Raw genomic sequence first — 26357 nt, forward strand, 5'->3', positions numbered from 1 at the left:
GTAAGGTAGCAGTTGGTAATCACCAGCAGAATAGCAGTATTCCCTTTTATAGCGCTGCTAGAGCGCGAGGGCGGAGAGTCCTACCCCCAAGATGGCGGCCGAAATGCGATCCCTGCCCTCGGCGTCAACACTCAGCCGAGGGCGGTCTAAAACCCCAAACAAGGGTGAGGGAGCAGGCGAAGCGCTTACAAGCGCTGGGAAGTCAAAGGCAGGCAGCTGGGCGCTTATAACACAAGCGCGATCTTAGGCTGCACAGTAATTAAAATACAGTTTGCAAACATGAAAAAAACACACTCGTTTTAAAAAAGCCCAAGAATGGAGAGAAGACCTCCCGGCTTCCGCCTCAGGAGGGAAAAGGGTAAGGTAGCAGTTGGTAATCACCAGCAGAATAGCAGTATTCCCTTTTATAGCGCTGCTAGAGCGCGAGGGCGGAGAGTCCTACCCCCAAGATGGCGGCCGAAATGCGATCCCTGCCCTCGGCGTCAACACTCAGCCGAGGGCGGTCTAAAACCCCAAACAAGGGTGAGGGAGCAGGCGAAGCGCTTACAAGCGCTGGGAATTCAAAGGCAGGCAGCTGGGCGCTTATAACACAAGCGCGATCTTAGGCTGCACAGTAATTAAAATACAGTTTGCAAACACGAAAAAAACACACTCGTTTTAAAAAAGCCCAAGAATGGAGAGAAGACCTCCCGGCTTCCGCCTCAGGAGGGAAAAGGGTAAGGTAGCAGTTGGTAATCACCAGCAGAATAGCAGTATTCCCTTTTATAGCGCTGCTAGAGCGCGAGGGCGGAGAGTCCTACCCCCAAGATGGCGGCCGAAATGCGATCCCTGCCCTCGGCGTCAACACTCAGCCGAGGGCGGTCTAAAACCCCAAACAAGGGTGAGGGAGCAGGCGAAGCGCTTACAAGCGCTGGGAAGTCAAAGGCAGGCAGCTGGGCGCTTATAACACAAGCGCGATCTTAGGCTGCACAGTAATTAAAATACAGTTTGCAAACACGAAAAAAACACACTCGTTTTAAAAAAGCCCAAGAATGGAGAGAAGACCTCCCGGCTTCCGCCTCAGGAGGGAAAAGGGTAAGGTAGCAGTTGGTAATCACCAGCAGAATAGCAGTATTCCCTTTTATAGCGCTGCTAGAGCGCGAGGGCGGAGAGTCCTACCCCCAAGATGGCGGCCGAAATGCGATCCCTGCCCTCGGCGTCAACACTCAGCCGAGGGCGGTCTAAAACCCCAAACAAGGGTGAGGGAGCAGGCGAAGCGCTTACAAGCGCTGGGAAGTCAAAGGCAGGCAGCTGGGCGCTTATAACACAAGCGCGATCTTAGGCTGCACAGTAATTAAAATACAGTTTGCAAACACGAAAAAAACACACTCGTTTTAAAAAAGCCCAAGAATGGAGAGAAGACCTCCCGGCTTCCGCCTCAGGAGGGAAAAGGGTAAGGTAGCAGTTGGTAATACCACAGGAGAATACGGACAAGGGTCCCCGGGGAACCACCGGCCGCGAGGCGGCGGGTCTGGCACCAGCCGAGGTCGAGACCTCCCGCCGGGGTCTTCGCCCGCCTCCGCTACACCAGCCTCCAGCCCGAGGGGGGCCCATCCAGCCCGACCGGGGCCACGCCCCAACGTTACGTGCCACAGATGCCAGCGGCTGGGTCACTATGCCAATGATTCTCTCTGCCCCATGAACCAGCGGCCCGACACCACCGGGCCCCCCGGTCGACAAATCACGGCAGCCGCTCTGAGCGAAGAAAAGGATGAAGAAAAAGAGGTCCCTATGGAACCAGAAGAATGGGAGTCCGCGGCCATGTGCCTCGCCTCCCTGGGCGACAAAGACATGATCCCCCGAGACCAGATTCCGATCAACACCCAGAAGTACCGCTAGTGGGTCACCATCAACGGACGCCGGGCCGAGGCTCTCCGTGACACGGGGGCCAGCATAACCGCCGTCCGCTGCCATCTGGTGACCCCAGAACAAATCTTGCTCCACGTTCTGTGCCCTGTCCGGTCGGCGGACAATTCCGAGAACCTGTGCCAGATGGCCCGCATCCCCTTCGAGTGGGGAGGAGTGTCCGGCATGCTGAAAGTCGCCGTCCGAGACGATGCCCCGGTGGACTGCCTCCTAGGGAACGACCTGGAAAGTTCCCCCTGGGCACAGATCGAGCGAAGAGAGCATCTGGGGATGCTAGGCCTTCCTGAATGAGTTTGCGTGACGACCCGATCCATGTCCACCCGGGACGCCGTCCCAACCGAAGACAGGCTGCCCGAAGAACCTGAATGGCCGGCACCTCCGCCACCCGCCACTGCCCCGGCCGAACCCGAACTGGGGCCGCAGGGCCCCAGCCATGCAGAACTTCCCGAGCTCGGGCCCCTTCCCGAACTAGCCCAGTGGCGCCAAGAAGTGGGCCCCACCCGCGAGCAGTTCCGTCGGGAACAAAAGACATGTCCTTCCCTTGAGGGACTCCGACAACAAGCCGCCACGCAAGCCACAGGAGACTCCTCGGGGTCCCACTGGGTCTATTGGGACCAGGACCTCCTGTACAGTGAACAAAAGATCGCCGAGCTGGGGGCCGGCTGAGTGCTAGTCGTCCCCCTCCACTTCAGAGACTTTCTCGTAAACCTGGCACATGATGTGCCCCTCGCCGGGCACCTGGGGCAGGACAAAACCTACAGCCGCCTGGTGACCCATTTTTACTGGCCGAAGATGCGCCGCGATGCGTACAACCCCTGCCGAACCTGTCCGACCTGCCAAGCCAGCGGAAAGAGTGGGGGGAAAATCAAGGCCCCACTCCAACCGTTTCCCGTGGTGACCACTCCCTTCGAGCGAGTAGGGATCGACATCGTGGGGCCCCTGTATCCTCCAACCTCTCAGGGGCACCGCTTCATCCTCGTCCTGGTGTACCATGCCACCCGCTACCCAGAAGCTATCCCCCTCCGGACTATCACAGTCCCCGTAGTGGGTCGGGCGCTAATGGGGATCTTCTCCAGAGTCGGCTTCCCCCGAGAGGTCGTCAGTGATCGGGGCACAAACTTTATATCAAAATATATGCGGTCCCTGTGGCAACAGTGCGGGGTCGCGTATAAGTTCATCACCCCGTATCACCCTCAAGGGAATGGACTAGTGGAGCGATTTAATAGGACCCTGAAAGGAATGATCAAGGGCCTAGAAGAACCCCTCCGGCGCAAATGGGACGTTCTGCTGCCATGCCTCCTGTTCGCCTACCGGGAGGTAACCCAGAATTCCCTGGGGTTCAGCCCCTTTGAACTATTATATGGACACCCGGTGCGAGGCCCCCTCAGCCTGGTCAAGGAAGGCTGGGAGCTGGCCCGGTACTCCGCCCGATGTTTTCCGATACCTCTTGACTCTCCGCAACCAGACTCGGAAGTTCCGGGAACTGGCCGAAACCAACCTAAAGGCCAGTCAAGAGGAGATGAAGCGCTGGTATGATGAAAATGCCTCGTCCATTGAATTCGAGCCGGGCCAGCAGGTCTGGGTCATGTCCCCGGTCGACCCCGGCGCCCTCCAGGACAGATGGACGGGGCCCTTCAAAGTGGTGGAGCGCAAGAGCCCTGTCACCTACCTAGTGGACATGGAGTCCCCCCGGAACCCCCTCCGGGTCCTACACGCCAACCGGCTCAAGCCCCACTTTGTCCGCACTGAACTGAGCCTGTTGTTGGCTACCGATGACGGAGCAGAGGACGACTCCGAGCCTCTACCAGACCTCCTGAGCACCTCTGAGAAAGATGGCTCCGTCGAGGGAGTCTCCCTCTCTCCCGCGCTGACACCCAAACAGCGCCAGGACTGCCAGAAACTGCTGGGTCAATTTGCGAACTTATTTTCCCTCACCCCCGGAGTCACCCAGTGGTGTGTTCACGACGTCGACACCGGGGACATCCGCCCATGCGGCACCGAGCCTACCGAGTCCCCGACCGAGTCCGGGCCTGCATCCAAGCCGAAGTTTCCAAGATGCTAGCCCTAGGGGTAGTCGAACCTTCAGACAGTCCATGGGCCAGTCCCGTCATCCTGGTCCCTAAGGCCGCCGCCCCCGGGGTGCCCCCGGAGCTGCGGTTCTGTGTCGACTACCGGAGACTGAATGCCGTCACCAGGACCGACGCCCATCCCATTCCCCGAGCGGATGAACTGATCGATCGCCTGGGAGCCGCCAGGTACCTCAGCACCTTCGACCTCACGGCCGGATACTGGAAAATCGGCCTCACGCCAGGGGCACAAGAACGATCCGCTTTCTCGACCCCCGATGGCCACTTCCACTTCAACGTGATGCCCTTCGGCATGAAGAATGCTCCGGCCACCTTCCAGAGACTAGTGAATCGGGTGCTGGCAGGGCTGGAAGAGTTCAGTGCCGCCTATCTGGACGATATTGCGGTGTACAGCCTCTGTTGGGACGAGCACCTGACCCACCTCTGGAAGGTCCTGACGGCCCTCCAACGGGCCGGACTAACAATAAAAGCCAGCAAGTGCCAGATCGGTCAAGGGTCCGTGACCTATCTGGGACACCAAGTGGGGAGCGGCCAAGTGGCTCCCCTTCAACCCAAGATCGATGCCATCCAGGCCTGGGAGCCCCCCGTCACCCAGACCGCCGTCCGAGCCTTCCTGGGGCTCACTGGATACTATCGGCGGTTCATAAAGGACTATGGGAGCATTGTGGGGCCCCTCACAGCACTAACCTCCAAGAGACTACCCCCGAAGGTGCACTGGACCCCCGAGTGCCAAGTAGCCTTTGAGACACTAAAAACTGCCATGTGCACCGCCCCGGTGCTCCAGACCCCCGACTACAGCCGAGAGTTCCTCGTCCAAACTGACGCCTCGGAACACGGCATTGGGGCCGTACTGTCCCAAACGAACTCTGACGGAGTTGGCCTTCCTGTGGCCTTCATCAGCCGGCGCCTGCTGGCCCGAGAACAACGATGGAGCACCATCGAGAGGGAAGCATTCGCCGTCGTATGGGCCCTAAAGAAACTCCGGCCCTACCTCTTCGGCACCCACTTCCGAGTACAGACCGACCACCGGCCCCTGCGGTGGTTGATGCAGATGCGGGGCGAGAACCCGAAGTTGCTACGTTGGTCCATCTCCCTCCAAGGGATGAACTTCACCGTGGAACATCGCCCTGGCAACGACCACGCCAACGCTGACAGCCTCTCCAGATTCTTCCGCCTTGGCGAGGAGAATCCCCAAGAAGATGGGTGACTCTCCCCTGCCTTCAGCTGGGGGGACGCGTGTTGGACCCGGCCTCGTGGCGTGGTCCTACCCCTCCCGCATGGCGGGCCCCGGACGACATCGGCCCTCCATCCAGCCCAGGTCGGCCTCGGGCACCCCTCTGCACGCCCTACAAACCACCAGATCCGCCACCCGGCGGCCCACAACCACTGACACGGCACACTCGGGCCGCTCCAGCATTATCGGTCCGGTGCTCACCCCGGACCCTCATTCCAGGCCCGACGCCATCTTGGGCCCATCACGTCACAGACACGTGGTCCCGGCCCAGCCGCGTCCCCGGCCCCAGCGAGCCCGCCATGGAGGCACCAAGAGTCTCCGGGTGGTAGAGTGGCCACTCAACCAGAGACAAGGAGAGGGGAGTTTCGATGGCTCTCCAACCGTCCCCGGATGCCTGGTTTCGATCGGCCTCCGGCCTCCCTGAGCGCTGGCCCCACCCCCCTGCTGGGTGTCTGGACACCATCACCCTGGCCCCTCTGACCCCCAGGCGAGAGGGTCCGGACATCAAAGGACTCCAGACCTATATCTGGGCCAGCCCCGGAGTAGGACGGGAGTTGTATCCCGGAGTCGAGGAGCCCTGCTGACGCTGTCGCGGCTGACCCAGACCTATATCTGGGCCAGCCCCGGAGTAGGACGGGAGTTGTATCCCGGAGTCGAGGAGCCCTGCTGACGCTGTCGCGGCTGACCCAGAGACAAACTCCCTTTCCTGTTCTACCTGGAACCTGCTGGCGCTGCCGCGGTCCATCTTTGCTGTAACCACCTTGGAGCCTGCTGGCGCTGCCGCGGTCCATCTTTGCTGTAACCACCTTGGAGCCTGCTGGCGCTGCCGCGGTCCATCTTTGCTGTAACCACCTTGGAGCCTGCTGGCGCTGCCGCGGTCCATCTTTGCTGTAACTATCTTGGAGCCTGCTGGCGCTGCCGCGGTCCACACTCGCTGAACCATCTTGGAACCTGCTGGCGCTGCCGCGGTCCACACTCGCTGAACCATCTTGGAGCCTGCTGGCGATGCCGCGGCCCACGCTCGCTGAACCATCTTGGAGCCTGCTGGCGCTGCCGCGGCCCAACCTTCCGGAACCCCCCAGCTCGAGGATTGAGAGCTGTGCGTAGGGTCCCATTGCAACCGACCATCTATAAGACTGTCCCGCTACCTTGCCCCTTGCCACGAGACTCTCCAGATCTCTGGATCTGCTGTATATATTGAAACGATACTTATTGCCCGATAAAGATTGAAAACTCTATCTACGTGTGGTGTATATTTGTAGTGGTGTGGTTACTCTGCTGTACGATTCTAGGAGAGGGCCCTCCCGTCGGAGGCCTCTCGACATCGCTCGGTCCCTTCTCTGAAGGAGGGGTAGACCTAGGGGTGGTCAGTCAGACACCTTCTGCCTCCCCCGGGTTCGCCTTTCTAACAAAGGCCGTAAGATGTTTCAGCCAGTGGCCGATCTTTGGGGTGTGATTAGGCGGAGCAGTGAGAAGAAATACCGTTGTAGAGGTGTTGAGCATGAGGTGGTTGTCAGTTAGCCAGTTTTGAGTAACCAAAAGAGTCGAGTTGAGTGAGACAAAGTCTTCTTGGGAGGTCATTTTCAGATAGAGTTGAGAGTTATCCGCATACATATGGAAGAGGATGTTTGCGGCATTCAGAGCATTTGCCAAGGGTTCTAGGAATAAATTGAAGAGTATCGGTGATAGTGCTGACCCCTGTGGAACCCCCATCGAGACTGAGGAGGGCTGGGGTAGGGATTGCTTTATCTTAACTTTTTGTGATTTATTATGGGGGAAGGACGTAAACCATCGCAGTACCGGCCCTGAGAAGCCCATCCTATGTTCAAGGCTCGATAAGAGACGGTTAACAGTGTTGAAGGCTGAAGAGAGGTTAAGAAGGAGCAATGTCAGTCATTGATCATTCAGGCATCCCTTGAACACAATTAAAAGTGCTTTCTATTTATATTTGCTGTTCAAAATATGCACATATAAGTGCTGAAAATACGGCTGTAGGTGACTGTTTATTTTGTACCATCTGGGACATTAAAGTAATAATAATAATACAGACACTTGTAAAGAGCGACAGCTAGCTCAAACAGAGGTGTCCCGGCGCTAAGCGATCAACAGTATGCAGACGGAAAACCAAGAAGCAAAGCCGCGGACCCCTTCGTCTGCCCTAAAGAGCCAGGTCTTAACTTTTTTCCTAAAAAGGGGCTCTGCCTCTATGTTGCACAGGTCACCTGGCAGGGAATTCCACAACTTAGCTGCCCCAACCATGAAGGATCTAACTCCTAGGCGGGCCTTGTTGATGCGGAGTGTGCAGAGCAGCCTTTTTGAGTTACACCTTAGAGATCTCGTCTGCTTGTAGCCACGTAGTCTTAGTTTCAAGTAGCTGGGCCAGTTGCCATGAGTGGCTCAGAATGCCAACGTCAGCGCCTTGAACTCGATCCTTTTAGCCACGGGTAACCAGTGGAGTTCTTTTAAATGCGGAGAGAGATGATGTCGGAAAGGGACCTGCCTAATCAGTCTCGCAGCCGCATTTTGACCATCTGAAGGCGTCTAATTAGTTATTTTGGTAGGCCTAAATATAGGCTGTTGGCATAGTCCAGCCTGGAGGTCACCATGGTATGAACTGTAATTTTTCGGCACGCTTCTGCCAGTAAATGCAGAAATTTACACAGATTTCTGAGTTTACTGAAGCAGGTGGCAGTCACCTGTCGTATCCGAGCTGAGAGTGACAGATCAGACTCCCACTTAACACCAAGATTTTTTACACTGTCTGCAGGGGACGGGGCGGGCGGCATTTCCCCAGGCCAACAAAGATCAGGTGCTGGAGGTGACTCTTTTCCAAAATCATCACCTCTGTTGTTCCTGCGTTGAGTTTGTTGTTATTCATCCACAACGCAATATCTCTTAGGCAGCCTTTGAAGCTCCTGAAGGAGCCTTCAGACTGCTCTTTAACTCCTTAACCGCGGCTCAAATTCCGCCTCGAGTGGGCGGGGCTGCGTCGGGCAACGGACGTGCGCAGCACTAGTGAGGTAGTGCTCGCGACGGCCGTTGGCCGACGGGAGCACAGAAAGGGTTAAAAGAGAAGACCAGCTGGGTGTCATCAGCGTATGAAATTGCTTTTCCCCTCCAACAGGCTATCAGAGAGAACAGCGTAGCCAGGTATAGATTAAACAGGAGCAGGCTCAACGCTGACCCCTGAGGGACTCCAGACCATAGCAGTTTCAGCATTGACCCAAATGGCTTGTAGTGAGATTTTCTGGGAGCGATTGTTTAAGTAGGTGTTCAGCCAGGTCAATACTGTGGCCCCTATGTGTGGCCCCTATACCCATCTCCTGCAGACTCTGAGACAGCAATGTATGGTCAACAGTGTTGAATACCGCCAAAAGATCCAGGAGCACCAACATAGCGGATGCCCCTGAATCCACCGCCAGCCTCACCGACTCAGCCACCTCGAAGAGTGCCGTCTCGGTACTAAAACCCGATCTAAAGCCAGATTGGATATCATGTAGGCTGTCTTTACTTTCAAGGAAATTAATCAATTGCAGCTTCACCAGTTTTTCCAGCATCTTAGCTGGGGCAGGCAGCAGAGAGATAGGCCTATAGTTATTTAGATCCCCAGGATCCCTGTTTGTTTTTTCAGCAGGGGAAAAAGTCTAGCGTGTTCCCATATGTCGGGGAAAAATGCTGTACGCAAGGGATGAGTTCCAAATATGTGACAGCACATGCTTCAGAGAATGTGCCATCACTTTCCAGAGTTTTGGGGGGGCAGGGGTCATCTGGTGCTCCTGACTTAAAACCCTGGATCTCCGCCAACACTTCCTGCATTGTAATCGGGCCAAAATTTGTGAATGAGGGCTCTTGTGCACCTCCCGCCTTACTGTCAGAGTTTACTGTTTCACTAATCTCAGAGAACGACTAGTAGAGCTTCTGGATTTGATGTCAAAGAAATAAGACATGTTTTCGCACAGAGAGAGGAATGGTTGTTCCCCGGTCTCTAATGCTTTTGGCTTGAGAAAAGAATTGACCAACTTGAATACCTCTTTAGTAGAGTTTTCAGCTTTAAATATTCAGCTAGCTATATGATCCCTCATGGCAGCTCTTATTAATTTGTGCAAATCTTTCAGTGCTTTTTTATAGGTAATTTTGGCTGCCTCAATAGTTTTCCCTCCACTGCCGTTCCAGGCATTTGCACCTGCTCTTGGATGCTCTAAGAGAGTCCGAAAACCAAGGGGCAGAGTGGGAGAGCCTCACTGACCCTAGCGGCTCTAGCCGGGGCTATGGATTCAACAGCTGTCGAAATCCAATGATCAAGAGCCCGGAAATATGCGTTAGGATCGAATGCGAGAGTAGGCTGACTGGCCTGTAAGATAGGGGCCAGGGACGCTTCTGACAGGTTTTTCCAATTTCTCTTGATACAAAATTGGCTACCCCTATTGTGACAGAGTTTCTTCCTGCTGAAGGAGAATGGAATCAGATAGTGGTCAGGCCAAATCAGTTCAATGGAGTCCACTGTGTGAAGAGACTCCAAGTTAGAAAACACAAGATTAAGTGTGTGTCCTGCCTTGTGGGTGGGGGAGGTGACATGTGGCGTTAAATTGGCCCCAGCGAGGCATAGCACTAACTGGGCTGCCTGCAAGCAGGATGGGTCATTCACATGTTGGTTGAAATCACCTATTACAGTGAAATTAGAATATAGTAGCGATTTCTGGACAGTATATTTGCAAAGCTAATGATTTAAGTCAAGAGAAAAATTCTGTGTCCTGTAAATGAGGATGCCCGAGAAGGAGGTTGAAGGGTCCAATTGAAAACAAAAATTAAGACCCTCTATCCCCTTGAAATTGAGAGGAGTTTATGACGCTAAAACCCATCATTCCTTTAAAATGATGGCTACCCCACCACCTCTTTTGCCACTCTCCCTATTTGCTCAGCACATTTTAAAGCTAGGAGGGACAGCTAGGGCCACTGTTGAAACAGAATCAGCGTTCAACCAAGTTTCCGTCAGAAACATGACGTTCCACGGGTTCATCGGCATGCTTGGGCAAGGATCTACAGTTTCCTAGGCAGCCCTTGATCCTGTCAGTGTGTTTGGCCTGCCCCTGATAGCGTAACCTCTGTCTTTTTACTCACCGTGCGCCCTGTGTGCTTCCTCAATTCCCAGGAGCAATCAGTGCATGTGTATGGGAGCAGAGTGGAGGCTAGGTCGATGGTATGTGCTTTCCGGCATGTCTTACCTCTGCAAGACATCAAAAGCTCCCTAGGCCAACTGTACGTCGACCTACTGGACAGTTGGGCAGCATGGCTGGCGCTGGCAGTGATCCCGCCGTGGACGGGCACAGATGGGCTTGTCTTTGGTACGCCTTCAGCGCGCCAGTGGCGTGCCCGCTGTGCATCCGGGCACTCATGTGTGTTAAAATAGTGGTGCCGGCCCTGGAAGTGAGGGAGAATGAGGGCAGAGTCATGTCCCTCTGTGCATTCGGCACAATGGAACTGTGACGGACCAGGGACTCGTGACGCTAAAAAAGTGCAGGCGTGCAAAGACACGTAAGCCCCTCCATTTACAATCCACACAACAAGTGACACATGCAAATAACAATGCTTAAAACAGATTTAAAAGCAGATCAAAAGCAGACTGTAAACAGATCATAAAACTGGAAGTTTGTTGCAGGATTAGCACATTATTTATTTCACCCACCCTCGATCCCTTTTTAATGCCATAATAGTAATAGTTTAACTTATATCTGAAACCCTATGCAGTAGTCAAAAACATGCTGAGTTTTTTCAAGTGTCTAGGCATGCACCCTGCATTCAGACAAACTCACAGCTTATTCTCGCCCTTCACTTTCACACTCACCCTGCACTCACAGCGATCACAATGAACTCACTCCATTCACCCGCTCACCCTGCACTCACATTACTCACTCTGTACTCACAATGCACTTGTGCTGTTCACCCTGTACCTTACCCTGCAGTCACACAAGAACACTGCTCACGATGCACTCATGTCAGTGGCGGCTCCTGAAGGGAATGCTGCAGGGTGGTGGGTGGAGCGAGAGAGGGGCAGGGTGAGGGGTAGTAAACACCGGAACTGGGCCAAATGGAGTTGAGTAAAGAAATAAAGAAATACAACTAATTACATTGCGCGTGCTGCAACGCCAAATCGGCGATGCAGATCACACCTTGCCCCTTCCCCACCCCGCAGCACTCCCTCGAGGAGCCGCCACTGACTCATGTGACACTTTACTCACCTGTCCCCCTCACTGCTCAATCTGCAATCTCACTCAAACAAGCTCATCACTAACCATGCATTCATTCATCCCACTCAGCACTTACATCGCACCCAAATTCATATGGTCACCTCACTCACCCTGCAGTCACTCCTCTTACCCTTCTCTCACACTGTTGCATTGCTTACCGTGCACTCACATGGTGACCACTGCCCCCCACACAGCGCAGAGGGTTAATGTACCTCCTACAAAGAATGTGTACCATGCAGATCAGAGAACTGAGTGTGAGTAAACTATGAGTAGTACAATAAAAAAAAACAATGTTTGTCAGAAAGGTGCTATAGAGAGATGAGGTGCATTTTGGTGAGTGGTAGTGAGGGAATTCATGGAGAAGGAGAAAATGGGGGAGGGGTGCCAAAAAAGACTGTTGCACCGTGTGCAACCAGTGCTAGGGCCAGCCCTGGCTGGGAGTGTTAGCCCCCTCCGTAGTTCAGGTCTAGTTGCGTCCCTGTCCTACATATAAGGGTTCCTGGCTTCAAAAAGAATCTCCGTTCCCCCCCAACCAGCGGGCTGGCAGGGGAGCCATGTGCACTAATGGAAGCAGGGAAAATGAACTCTCCCTCTTGTATGGTATTGAAAGAGCTATAATTGGGAGAGTGGGCCCATCCCACTCCTGGAATTTGGTGCCCCTCTGGTGGCCCACTGATAACTGCTTTCTTAAACATGACACACAATGAGCAGGTCTTTGAGGCAGCTGCTGTGGTCTGATTGGCCAGTTTTAAAATGCTGGGTCTTTTAGACAGATCCTTGGTTTGGTGAGGCCGGTAGGGCAGGCAGGGCATAACATCTGGCTGACTCTTCCCAGCCCTGCTAACCTTACACGGGCGCTGGCCTTGTGGTTAAGCCTGCCATGCACTCGCTGAGTCATCCATCACACACAGAACAGGTTCCATAGCCTCAGATTATGAACAGAGAGGCAGTGCAGCAGCTGCTGGTAAGAACTGGAGTGAAATAAAATGTTTCCCGAGGTTCCTGGTAATAACTTACAAGTCCTAGGTCCACATTTGCTATCACAGCAGCAGACGAACAGGACATCGCTCCTGCGTCCAGATTGAACCCCAGTGTACTACAGAGCTATTATAGCCCAAAGGCGAGTCGGCGGTACCGTAATGACACCATAGCAAATGTGGACCTAGGACCCCGCGCCAATAAATAATTGTAATCCCATCGGACGTGTGGTCAATTCGCCACTCCGTCCACAGATTCAGGTGGAATCACGTAATCCAACTCGGATCCGAAACCCAGACTGCTATCCTGCAGACAAGCCAAACCTCGGAACTGTGCCGGCATCCCACCGCATTAATATTAATTTCGCTCTCACCGAGAGCAGAGGACCGCCGTAGAACCACGTGTCTACGAGCGGTTGTATTGTAAATTCAAACAGGCAAATGTTTTTTAATGTTGTCCTGAAGATGATCCCATGTAATTAGAGCGTTAAGGGATCGAAACGTCGACTATATATAGTACCCACACAACCTAACCATTGAGTTTAACCCTGTTGTGTTGTAGTACTAACTGGCAAAAACTGTAAACTAACACTGATGTAAAAGTGGCCAGTATTGCTCTTATTTGCCTGTGTAAACCTTGTCCACATGTTGTTTGTCCCTCTTGAGAAAGGTACAGGACTGTGCCTTTAACTATTCATACAATGGTTCCTGATTGTGTTTGAAATAAATACCCTGCCCGGCTGGGCAGAGGATCAATATAGTTCCCTATTATGGCCTATATTTTATTGACTCTGTATATTCTGATAAGCTCAGGACCCTTGTCTTCTAAAGCTTAATTCCCCACGGTCCTCAACTAACTGTTTGGGTTCCCTTGTTTTACTAAATAACAAGAATCATTTAATGCCATCAGGGCAAGACTCTATAGAACAGAGCTGGTTTTATCAGGGGGCCCCTGAAAGTCTAGGTCCCTGGGACGGAGCCCACTGTGGCCATGCCTCAAAAAGTCTCTGGATGGCATCTGACAGTCTTTTTTTGGCATGCCCTTCCCCATTTCCTCCTTTTCTATGAATTCCCTCACTACCACTCACCAACAATGCACCTCATCTCTCTATAGCACCTTTCTGACAAACATTTCATTTTTTCATAGCGCTACTCCTAGTTTACTCACACTCAGTTCTGTGATCTGCATGGTACATGTTCTTTGTAGCAGGCACATTAACCCTCTGCGCTTTGTGGGTGGTAGGAGTGCCCATGTGAGTGAAGCGACAGTGTGAGAGTAGGGTAAGAGTAGTAACTGCAGAGTGAGTGAGGCGCCTATATCAATTTGGGTACGTATGTAAGTACAAAGTGGGATGAAAGAATGCATGGTTAGTGATGGGCTTATTTAAGTGAGATTGCAGATTGAGCAGTGAAGGGTACAGGAGAATGAAGTGTGACATGAGTGCAGGTTGAGTAGTATGCTCATGTGACTGCAGGGTGAACAGCGCTAGTGCATTGTGAGTGCAGAGGGATCACTGTGAGTGCAGGGTGAGCTGGTGAATGGTGGGAGTACATGGTGATCAGTGTGAGTCCATTGTGATTGCAGGGTGAGAGTAAAAGTGAAGGGCGAGAATGAGGAGTGAGTTGTCTGAATAAAGGGTGCATTCCCAGATACTGGAAGTAACTCAGTATGTTATTGACGGCGACATAGGGTTTCAGATATGTTGAACTATTGCTATTATGGCGATAATCAGGGATTGAGGGTGGAAATAAATAATGTGCTGATCCTGCAACAAACTTCCAGTCTTATGATTAGGTTTGCTAGCTCCTTATTTTGATGTCCCAGACATACAAAAATAAGCAGTCGCCTAAAGCCGTATTTTCAGCACTTATCTGTGCAAAATTCGAACAGCAAGTATAAATAGAAAGCACTTTTAATTATGTTCTAGGGCTGCCTCAATGATCCATGACTGATAATTAAAGGGAACACAGACAGAAAAGTCACATTACAAATCAATACATACTTTATTTATAACCCTATTTACGTGTCAAGACGAGATCTCTCCAGGCTCTTTAAACAACACATTGCTGGCATTTTTCTTTTGGCAACCTTACTTAACATTCCTTTTCATGAAATGCATTCTCTCTCACATTACAGCAGTAATGTAAATTTCAAATGTAAGGAATAGTCAGAGTGGGGGCACAGGAGGTCCTGGTACCAGAAAAAAAATAAGCCTCTGTAACCAGTTTACAAAGGTATGTAAATATGCAAATGGCCTCAAGGCAGTTGCCTTCAACTGCCTTGCTGTTGGGCCTTTAAGATCAGGTCACCTGCACCCACCGCATGCAGCACAGGCCATTTAATTTAAGAGGCAGGATTGTTATGAGGCAACTCGCTGGTGCAACCAATGCCAGCGGGAGAGTGTAGTGCTGCCTGTGTGAGCTACAGTGCTGACGGGGCCCCTGGAGGCTGGAACACAAGGGCTGCTGTGTGCATAGCTGCCAAGGTTTCAGATTGCTATATGTGACATTTTCATAATTTCAGTGTAATTGAGTGACATTTTAACAACTATGAGTGATACTTTTTTGTGAGCAAAATTATGCAATGAAGACAATCAAAACGTAAATATCATAAATTGCACCCATTCGAGCAAGAAGAAACTTGAAGTTCTTAAAACACCAGAAATGGTGCAAAGCACCAGAAATGGAAGGGCACTCAGTCATGGAATGGCACAATATGGCCTCTCATTGTATAGTAAATGGTGATATACTGTGCGTGTCCTTCCCTTCCACAGAGGCCAAGGGGCCATTTCTAAGCCGCACCATCCTTGAAGACGCACACCTGCACGGCATAGAAACTGCACCGCAATACACACGGCGCAGTGCTGGCAGCTTAGAACCACCATGATACAAACTAACCCCGGGGCCAAGCTTCATCAAAATACACGTACCTAAACCTCTTGCCGGGAAACAGAAATCAAAGGTTTTTGCCAACCTTTGGGTTGTAAGTGTGTTTTGTCAGAAGCTATTAGGAGTGTTTTATAACATAGGGAAGCTGGGAACACAGTTTAAGCACATGAAAAGTCTTGTGGTACACATCATGACCAGTATGGAAACCCCCATGTTGTATGTGGGGTAAAGGAATATTTAAGACACCTCCTGATACTTAATCTGCACATTCCTGTGTGCTTTTATAAAATACAAGTTTGCTGCCTGCTGCAGAGGTGCCCCTAAGAGTGCCAGCCTTTGCCCACACTGGGCCCCCTCCCTGCCAGCAATCAATCAGGAGAGCACCAGGACTCCAGGGCCTCTCTGTCCACGTGGGACCCGACCCAACAGGATGTGAGGCAGCCCCAATATGAACAGTTACAACACACAGATCCATCTTAGCTGCCTATGTGTGACACTGACTCACGCATGGACAGGTGCTATACTGCATTATCCTTAGGCTGAGGCAAGAGCTGTGCAGTAATCTCAACGGCAAAACCAACAGCTAGTATGAGTGTCAGAAGAAACCCACTTAAATTATTACCCCCAAGATGCAAACGGAGCACGGATGCCAAAAAGCAGGCTGCATTTACCAACAAGCGCTTGAAATAATGTGCGCACATACCTGCCGCATTGCTGAAAAGTTTTTTACATTGCTTATGTGCGTCATTTTAATTGTGATTGCAATCACAGAGCCCACCAAGGCACCAAAGGACTTTCTTATTAGGTATTTAAATCATAGAGCAATAATACCTTAAGCACTATTCATTAAGATGTTATGGAGGATACACTACAGCAGTGTAGCCTCCATAACATCTTAATGAAGAGTGCTTATGGTATCGTTGCTCTATAATTTAGAAAGTGTAGTCTACAGGAACTTCTTTAGTGGAGCTGGATTCATGGCCTTCGTTATGGCGCCAAACTACAGAGCCCACCGCCAAGGCAGTTTCAGGCTCTTTGAGGCACACACCTAGTTGCAGCCCACCGGTGTGCGGTGTTATCTAAATGCAAGAAAATGGCCGGACATTGAAATGCAGCAAATTTGGGCCCCCATTCGAGGTATTTCTGATAGCACTTTCACTCTATAAGCCTGGTGCAGCTGTGTTAGGGGTAGCTCACGTTCGGTTTACAATATAGTAACAGATTTAGTAATGCACTGCTAACTATACAGGTATCCTAGTGCAGAGAAGAGGGCAAAAATAAGGAGGCGGCAGTGATTTTTTTAATGGGTGAATTCGACCTCCAGGTAGTAACTGGCAGTAAATGAACTGGGATAACATGTCTTTAATTTCATCATCCTTTATGCCCGAGACACATTAGTTAGCTATTTCTTATGTTATTACAAATATGTAAATTTCTGAAATACCGAGTACTCTGAAGTAACCGAAAGGCGATGCACAGTGTTATGAAAAACAATAAATACATCCGATGGGATTTGCATAAAAGTCTATTTCAGTTCCAAATATGTGGTTCTCTATTAAACAAAAACGACATTAAGACCAGATTTTGCTGCCTCTTTTAAATTAGGAAACTTTTCTACGGAGCTCCGCGCACGCATTTGTGCCTGGTTTACAGAAACCTGGTAGTGGGTGGCACACCGGCTATATAGGCAGATGTCTGGGTCTCCTAAGACTCTCCTTACTTTTCAATGTGCCCACCTCCTGTACAGGAGGTAGATGGTGTTCCTGTTGTTGAAGGCGCCACAGTCTCAGTCAGCAACACTGACACTCAAAACGAGACACTGGCAACCTCGAGCCTGCATAAATGCCCAGGGAGATTGACCTTACTACAGCTTGCAAGGCCGCGAGCTGTAGCGATGGGTTAATTACCGCGGGGGCGTGCTGACCGGCCAGGTCGCCTGCCTGCTCAGATTCCAGTCCTGAAATATGTCACTCCCTCTGCAATTCATGGCGCTGGGGGTGCAGTTTCTGAGACTGAGAGGAGAGCTGGGATGACAGGTTGCAGCTTGTGCACCATCGCGTGGCTGCAATAAGTCCAACATTTTAATCATGATGATTGCAAAGGTGACAATCATCATGAATAAAATGTTTGTTTTATTGCAGCCACGCGATGGTGCACAAACTGCAACCATCATCCCCGCTCTCACAAACTTGAGAAATCTTCGTGGTCGGCACTGCACAGAACGGAACGGGGGCCTATACTACATTGTACTTATTTAACCCCGGCCGCCCGCACCATGATGCATCTAATTTCAACCCCCACCCTCTGACACGGACTTCTTGTTCCCGGCTCGGAAGCGTCGGAGACTCACCTGCGGGCGGCAGAAGACGGGGAAGACTGCAAGGCGAGCCAGGGGCTAGAACTAATTAATTATGTCCGGCGGCAGCACGGTCCGTATCAGTGATCTCCGGCCTCTATGATGCCTCACCCCATCAGTCATGCGCGCACTTTAAATTGCGCGATGCGCATGACAAAGTTCAGCAGGCCAGCCCCACCCTAGGGGTGAAGACCGCGCAGTCGCGGAGGTGATGACATCTGCGCACCAATATAAAGAGGCCATGGCGAGGTGCAATGAGCGAGGGCGGTGGGCGTAATGTATTAATTACCAAAAAATGCTGGCTTCACTAAGGGGCCCCCTTGAGTGTGGGGCCCCCTGGAGCACAGGGCCCCCCCGCAACGCGGGGGCTGCGGGGGCCTGTGTTACGCCCCTGCGGCTACTTCTTTCATTCCTTCATGTAGGTTGGTTTTGGCGGTGTTCGGGTCTTTGGTGAGTGAGAGGATCATTTGAGTGTCATCAGCATAGGAGATGATGTTGAGGTTGTGTTGGCGTGCGATGGTCGCGAGGGGGGCTCATGTATACGTTGAAGAGAGTGGGGCTGAGTGAAGATCCTTGTGGCACGCCGCAAATGACTTCAGTGGCTTCTGACTTGAATGGTGGAAGGCGGACTCTCTGAGTTCTTCCGGTAAGGAACGAGCTGATCTAATCCAGTGCTCTTCCTTGGATTCCAATCTTTCTGAGGCGTTGTAGGAGGGTGTTATGACAGACTGTGTCGAAGGCTGCGGAGAGGTCAAGGAGGGTGAGGGCGACTGTGTCTCCATTGTCCAGTAGGGTTCAAATGCTGTCTGTTGCTGCGATGAGTGCGGTCTCAGTGCTGTGTTTTGCTCGGAAGCCGGACTGTGAGGAGTCGAGGGATTTGTTGGTTTCGAGGAAGGTGGCGAGCTGGCTGTTGACGGCTTTCTCGATGACTTTGGCCGGGAATGGTAGGAGCGAGATGGGGCGGTAGTTTTTGAGTTCGTTGGGGTCAGCTGTGGGTTTTTTCAGAAGGGCGCTGAGTTCGGCGTGTTTCCAGCTTTCCGGGAAGGTGGCAGAGTTGAGGGAGCAGTTGATGATGTTTCGGAGGTGTGGTGCTATGATGGAGTCAGCTTTGTTGAAGATATGGTGAGGGCATGGGTCTGTGGGGGATCCTGAGTGGATGGAGTTCATCAGGCGGATGGTGTCCTCAGTGGAGATTGGGTTCCAATCAGTAAGGATGTTCAAGGGGGGTGAGGGTACGGCAGAAGGTTGGGTGGGTTGGTCTCCGTGTTGGTTGTCGAAGCTGTTGTGGATGTCTGCGATTTTGTTGTGGAAGAACGAGGCAAGGGAGTCGCAGAGGGTTTGAGAGGGAGTGATGTCGTTGGAGTTGGCTGAGGGGTTGGTAAATTCTTTGACGATGTTGAATAGTTCTTTGCTGTTGTGGGTGTTGTTGTCTAGACTGTCTTTAAGTGCAGCTTTCTTGGCAGTCCGGATCAGTTGGTGGTGTGTGCGGGTGGCGTTTTTGAGGGCGTCCTTGGTGCTGGTGTTTGGGTCTTTTTTCCAGGCCTTCACAAGGGAGCGACAGAGTTTCTTGGATGTCTTAAGATCATCGTTGAACCAGGGAGCGTTTTTGCTGCCTAGTTTGATTTGACGTTTTTTCAAAGGTGCTAGGTTGTCGGCGCTATTCGTTAGCCATTGAGTGAGGTTAGCGGCTGCTTGGTTGGCGTTCGAAGAGTGGGTCGGGGGGTTTTGAAGAAGCGGTGAGGAGATCTGGTCGATGGTGATTTTGTTCCAGTTTCTTCGCAAAGTGGGTTGAGGTAGGTTGTGGGTTGTGGTCTTTTTGTAGACAAAGTGAACGCAGCTGTGGTCTGTCCAATGGAGAACTGTGGTGTGACTGAAGGAGATATGTTTGCTGGAGGTGAAGATGGGGTCGAGTGTGTGGCCTGCGTAGTGAGTGGGGGTGTTAACAAGTTGTTTGAGTCCGAGGTTGGCCAGATTGTCCAGAAGGGTGGTGGCGTTGCTGTCGTTGCTCTTTTCCAGGTGAAAATTGAGGTCTCCTAGTAGAATGTAGTCCTCGGAGGGGAGGGCGTGTGGGGTGATAAAGTCAGTGATGTCTTCACTGAATTGTGCACGGGGTCCTGGTGGCCTGTAGAGGAGGGTGCCTCGGAGTGTGGTCTTGGGGTCGGTGTGGATCTGGAAGTGAAGGTGTTCGGCGCTAGCGAGGTTGGCGTCTGAGCTGGTTGAGATGCGGATGGAATTCTTATGGACGATTGCGATGCCTCCTCCTGTTTGTTTGATGCGGTCCTTACGGATGATCTTGTAGCCTTCCGGGATGGCAATGGTGATGTCTGGGGCTGAGGATGCGTTCATCCATGTTTCTGTTAGGAAGGCGACGTCTGGAGAGATGGTGTCTAGTAGATTCCAAAGGTCGATGGCATGTCTGTGGACCGATCGGGTGTTGAGCAGGATGCATTTTAGGTGATTGGGGTCAGATCTCTGTTTGGTGTTCATGGATGAGGAGTTGGTCTTGGTGCCGTCATACTTGCAGGAGATGCATGTGAAGGGTCCATGGGTGAACAAATAAAGCTGTAAATCCAATAAAATGTTATCGTGACTGCGAAGCAAACAAATGAATGCCCAATGGTCATTAATGAATAGCACTATGTCTTTATGACAGACTGATGCAATCAAACAGCACACACTTCCTAAACAAAAAACACATACATCTGCAATTGAAATGTCAATTTGTCAACAAAGTAAAAGCATCAAAAGCACACCCACTGCCTCTCACTTCATGTTTTGTCAGATTTGCAAAAGTACCACTTAATGCCCCATCACCAGAAAATAATATGAACACAAATGAGACCATGTAACCATCCACAAAATGCCATGGCCTTGATGGTAAGCACATCCAAATAGTGGCAAACCATTAAAAAACACATGACAGCAGGGGCTGTAGAGCGCTGATTCAAAGTGCACAACCTCTTGGTATTTCTTCTTATTGAGCTATTTTAAGAATTTATCACATGTGATCTTCTAGACGGGCAAGCATAAACCACTGTCTTTCATTTTACTCTCTAGAACAATGGACACCAGGGGAAAAAATAGAAAAAGAACAATTGATGGACAGAATGCAGAACAATGTCATACTTTCACCCCAGTACAGAGATCTGAGACTAAATCCATCGTGTTTTTTGCTCACCATGCCATTCCAGTTTGTACCCAGCCAGGTGCAAATCAGTCTTGACCCTGCGCCAATGGTAACAGTCCAGCCGGAACTGCCAGGCCAGGTCCTCCCTGGACTGGAAATAAGCATCCTAGGACTGGTTTTGGGCGTTCAGCCCTCATCAGCCAGGATAGCTTGATTCCAGTGGCATGGAGAGCATAGGACTCATGTCTGAGCATACCCGTCCCACTCGGGGTGACAAATGGAAAAAGAACAATTGATGGCTGGGTCCAAACTGGGGTGGTGTGGTGAGCAAAAGAATTATGGATTTAGCCTAGATCCTTGTGACGGGGGTGAATGCTTGCATTGTCCAGCATTCCGTCCATCAATTGTTTCTTTTGCATATGTCGCCCTAAGTGTAAAGGGTATGCCCAGATGTGGGTCCCGTGCTCACTACACCACTGGCTGATGAAGGGTGATGCCCTGAAACCAGTCCCAGGATGCTTGTTTCCAGTCCAGGGAGGACCTAGCCTGGCAGTTCAGGCTGGACTGTTCCCATAAGGAACAGGGTCAAGACTGATTTGAATATAGCTGGGTCCAAACTGGGGTGGGGCGGTGAGCAAAAAAATGATGGATTTAACCCAGATCCTTTTGACTGGGGGTGAGTGTTTGCATTGTCCAGCATTCCGTCCATCAATTGTAAGTGATAATAACGGCTAGAAAAACATGTGGATGGTTCACAACTAAAATTGTTGAAGAGATAGGTAGCATTTAAGAATGCCAAAAACTAAATGGAAATGAAAAAAAAATGCACACAGGCCCTTGAGAGTAATCAAGAATCTATGGCGGACGGGCAACACCTGGGACAACATATCTGTGCAGCAGCTGCTGGAAAGAATGGTTGTGAAATGAAAATGAAATATTTGCTTTGAACGACTCCAAATCAAATGCATCTGAGCAAATCAAGGTAAAGATTGCCACCGGCTGTTAAACATAGAATACAGCACATAGTTTCAGCACCGTAAGCGTTGTTTGTTGATTTTAAAAGTGCCGGGCATGAGGCAAAGGGGAGAATAGCAAGGAGCAGAATATGGGGGATGGGGGGAGGACTTCCTCAATACAGATGCAAAAATCATTACATACTTGGTAGGAAAGAAAAAAGAAAAACCTGATATACAAAATAAATTGAATAATTAAAGCGTTAGTAACAACATGTGTAAGCAACATTACTTAAAACCTCTTCAGGACACATCTGAAATATTAGTTTGTTTTCTTGCCTATTTTTGATCCCATGTCTTTCTGAACTAATGGTAACTCTTACTATTTTCAACTGTAAAGCGGTCCACCCCGCATTTGGCTGGAACACGCTATTTAGATGCAGTTAATGCATGCATTGTGACCTTTGAACAATGTTGTACTAATCGATGAAGAAAAGATACACACGTTTCCAATTTTACTTTTTTTAATTGCAGATTGCTTAATATTGAAATTATTGTATTCTTTGGACTAGCTTGGCAACAGGCAAGCTTTTTGTGTGAAAAAGGATGTTGTATTGCTTAGAGCACACTTTAAGTTCATGTTTGTACCACTGTTTTTCATTTCGATTGGGAGTTTATTTAATCTTGTGACAAAACGACTTTAAATTCTCATGCATCGTATAGCCGATGGTTGCCCTATTTCCCCTTCCATTCGTAATCAAGGAGTATGTAGTGACTAGTGACAGTGGAAGAGCAGAGGTTCACATAATGTCACTAAGTTCTCCTCTTATCCAAAGTTGCCCCCTTTCTTGTAGCCAATTTATTTATTTATATCCTCTTGCTGGAAAATATTATATTAATTCACTCTACACTCTTTCCACACTGCTGTCCACCCAATGTATTCACCACCACTTAAACCAAATTAGATGGACATGAGTCCTGCGCATCTGCTGGACCCATTATCTTCTTACCATGCACTTTCAGGTCAGTTCTCTAATGGTATAGGGCTTTTTCTAGAAGAGGATTCTTTCAGATATTACCCACAGCACAATGCCATTTTAATAGACACTCTGAAATCTAGTAGACTTGATTATCCTAGAGCCCTTTACGCAGATTATTTCAAATAAGAACATAACTGCCTCTAAAATGCCCTCAGCTCCACCACCAGACTGACTGCAGACCTGTGTCTCCCTGCTTAAGAAACCTCCACTGGCAAGAAACTAGTTCAATGTCCTTTGCCTCACATACAGATACCTTGCCAACGCGGCCATGGCATATGTTTTTTCTAAATGAGCAATTTTGGATGACAAATAATTTTTGGGGAATACTAATGATTGTATGAGGATTCTGGTAGTAACCAATGAATTATCAATATTGCACTTAAAACAATATTGATTACAAGTTTTGAAGGGTTTTTATTAATATAGTTTAGTTGTGCCTCATTTTTGCAGAGACACCATTTTATTCAAATGGATGATGTTCTGGTGTTCGGATCATTTTGCTCCTGCTCATTACCACTTTCGATCAATGTCCCCCTGCGTGTCTTCTCTCCAAACAGTCTGTGCAAAACATGGGACACTGTGATGTAACTGGTTATTTTCCTTCGATTTCACGTATTGTGACTATACTTTTCTTTGTGTACTTAAAGTATCAACTTTACAAGGTCCTTCCACTGTAAGTTCTGGTGTGGATGTGTTAGCAGACACTGGTGTATGGGTCTTTCTTGGAAATTGTTTCATATTGTTTTGTGCTTCTTCGGACTCCATTGCTGTTGCTGTAAGAGCTGATGGAGTTTTCCTTCCCGTAGAAATTAGTTAGTGCTTTATGATAGTGTGATGATATAAATCCTGATTTGCTCAATATGTGTTATCACTAGTAATGCCATGCTGAATTTGCAATTTTTGCTTATTACCTAATGTGTACTCAAAACCCTTGGTTTTGGGGGTGAGCCAGAGACTTTTCGTTTTTGTCACAGGGCTTTGTCCGATTATTTTGATGATTCTCCTATTCCTCCTGGGACTCAGCCACTTATGATTTTTGCTGCTTATCAGAACTTAGAATCTTTCTAATTTATGACTATGCACTCTATATCTGAGCCTTCATGGCATTTTTAAAATTTCTCTGTAATGCTGAATTTGGAACATTTGCAATAAAACTCTTACATTTTTCTTCAATCTAGAACTCAGTTATTGAGTGGTACCAGTTACTTATTACTCTACTCATTTTTGTTAGGCTTAATACTGAGGAGGGTGGTGACTCTTACAGCAAGATCAATGGTGCTGGAGCTGAACCCCCAAGGTACATTTTGAGGTGATCTAAAATATTGGGTGCATTAGAATATTGGTGTTGAGCTCCCACACTTGTCATTGCACAAACATCACCCTCAAATCATTAGCTGTATAATAAGTATTATCAGCCCAAAAGAGAGAACATTCTTGGTGCAAGACTCCGTACTCTGGGATTATCCTCTGCATCAGAGCCTTGTCCAACATACTCACCTCCAAGAACACTTGTGCATCCTCCTTTCTCCACCTGAAAGAGGCCCTCAACTAACACAACACCTTGTAGCAAGCCAGTCTTCAGACTACGCAGTTGGTGGTGTGCACAATAAACCTATACAATAACAAATGCAAAAAAAGATTATTGCCTATTCTTTTCCATGAGTTTTATTGGGGTCCTTTGGTCTTGGCCTTAAGTGTCATTGGTCTCAGTATTTCTCATCATCTGACTCTTTTCATTTGTGGTTTGGTTTCTATGTAAAGTATATTTTAGTGGATATCCGAATGATTGATATACATTTTATTCCTGAGCCCAGGCATGCTAAGATATCTTCTGTTTTCCCCATCATATAGTTGTCCTTAGCTTTCTACCCCTGTGTTTTTAATACCTTTTAGGCATTTTGTTTACTGGTTCGCTAAAACCCATCTTTTGCCTTTTGATTAGTGGTGCTGCCAATTTTTTGGCATAATTTTTGTTGTGCTTCTAGTGCCTGAGACCTATCCTTTCTTTGATTTTCAGGCCTACAATGGTTGAACATCGAAGCACCTCTTTACCTCCACAAAGACCTGCGTGGCAAAGTGGTAGTGCTGGACTTCTTCACTTACTGCTGCATCAACTGCATGCATCTGCTGCCTGACCTGCACGTGCTGGAGCACCAGTACTCCGACAAAGGTATGTGTGCCTTCGCCTGCTCAAAATAGCAACCTCTGGCATGGCCACTCGGCCTGGAGCCTAGTCACTTGTCTTCTGTGCGCACTCAGCCCTGGCAAGGCTTCAGGTCTCTTTGAAATGCTCCCCTAATCTACAGGACTGCTTGTTCTCTCCCAGCACTTCCAAATGGCTTGGATTGGGTTGACATTCCTTCTGCGTCACTTTGGGCGTCACATTAGGAAAAGATGTGCCCAGAATGGCCCACTCCTCTGTAACTGCTCTTCAGGCCACATACTGTACGAAAAATGCTGGTGGTCTGCTGATGTCCTAGAACACACAGGGCACCGCACCTCTTGCTATAAGCCTGCTGGTTATTATTTAATGGTGTTGGGAGGTTAGATGTGGCAAGAAATTGTTTTCTGCAGACTGGCGTTGCTGCTTAAAATGAAGACTCTTTTCTTATTCAATGGTAAATATGAGATCTACTGTGATTACGTCATTCGTGTGCGACATTCAAGTGTGACTTCCTTATGTGGCTGTACAAGAGCCCGTTTCGAGGTTTAGCTCTTTGTGCCCACTTTTTGGAGCTGCTCTGCAACTTACCAGTGTATTCGGTTATTTATGAATGTATTAACCCACACGCACGTTCAAAGAACACCTTTGGAAATTGCTTCCAATATGGGGGTGAAATGTTATAAAAAATTCATAGTAGTGCTCTCATAGTATTTTAATCCAATTTTAATGGTACATAGCAAACATGTTATTTACTATTTCCCCCGCTTCCTCTGATTTCATTAGTGGAGACAGTCCGTTTTACTGTTTTAGAATAGTTTGTTACTACATGTATTTCTGGAAAAGGTTTTTTTTGTGCAGAACTTCACCTCAAAACCAAATGCAGCTCTCTTGCTGTGTTAGCAATGTTCTTTTCCATATAGTCTCACAAGATGGCGAAAGGGTAAGTCACTCTAGGCCTGATTCATGAAGTGGCTTCATTTTCGCTCGGAAATGTACATGTTAAACATCAGAGAAAGGGAAAAACATGGATGCTGCACGCATTTATTCATTAGCAAATGTCTCTTTTGGGTTTTGGGGGTTCTAGGGTAGGATCCCTGCCTAAGGAGGGGAACACTAACAAGCTTCAGAGGCTGTGGGTATTGGAAAACCTTTGGCAGGAACATTTCCACCATTTAAATGGTCAATGAGTAAATTCCATTCCTTGGTTGGAATGGAGAAGGCACACCCCCCTAATCGATGATGGGCATAGGGAAATGGGTTTCTCCACCAGAACAAATTCTTTCCCCAGGGACTGAAATAACATTTAGAAAAGCAATTGCATTTGTGTGGCATATCTGTGTATGAGGAATTGGCCACGCATGGAAGTAACATGGAATTCAT

The 26357-nt window shown here is 49.4% G+C and overlaps 1 protein-coding gene across 1 annotated transcript in view; it reads left to right on the forward strand.

The window, feature by feature from the left end:
- The window catches only part of NHLRC2 (NHL repeat containing 2), a 927811-nt gene that overhangs the window by 120601 nt on the left and 780853 nt on the right, over positions 1–26357 (forward strand). Inside the window, exon 2 of the mRNA XM_078643860.1 lies at positions 24831–24983. Within this exon, the coding sequence (XP_078499986.1) occupies positions 24831–24983 (153 nt within the window). The remainder of the gene's footprint in view (positions 1–24830; positions 24984–26357) is intronic.

This window comes from Lissotriton helveticus, chromosome 5_1 (genome assembly GCF_964261635.1).
Source record: "Lissotriton helveticus chromosome 5_1, aLisHel1.1, whole genome shotgun sequence".
Lineage (NCBI taxonomy): Eukaryota > Metazoa > Chordata > Amphibia > Caudata > Salamandridae > Lissotriton > Lissotriton helveticus.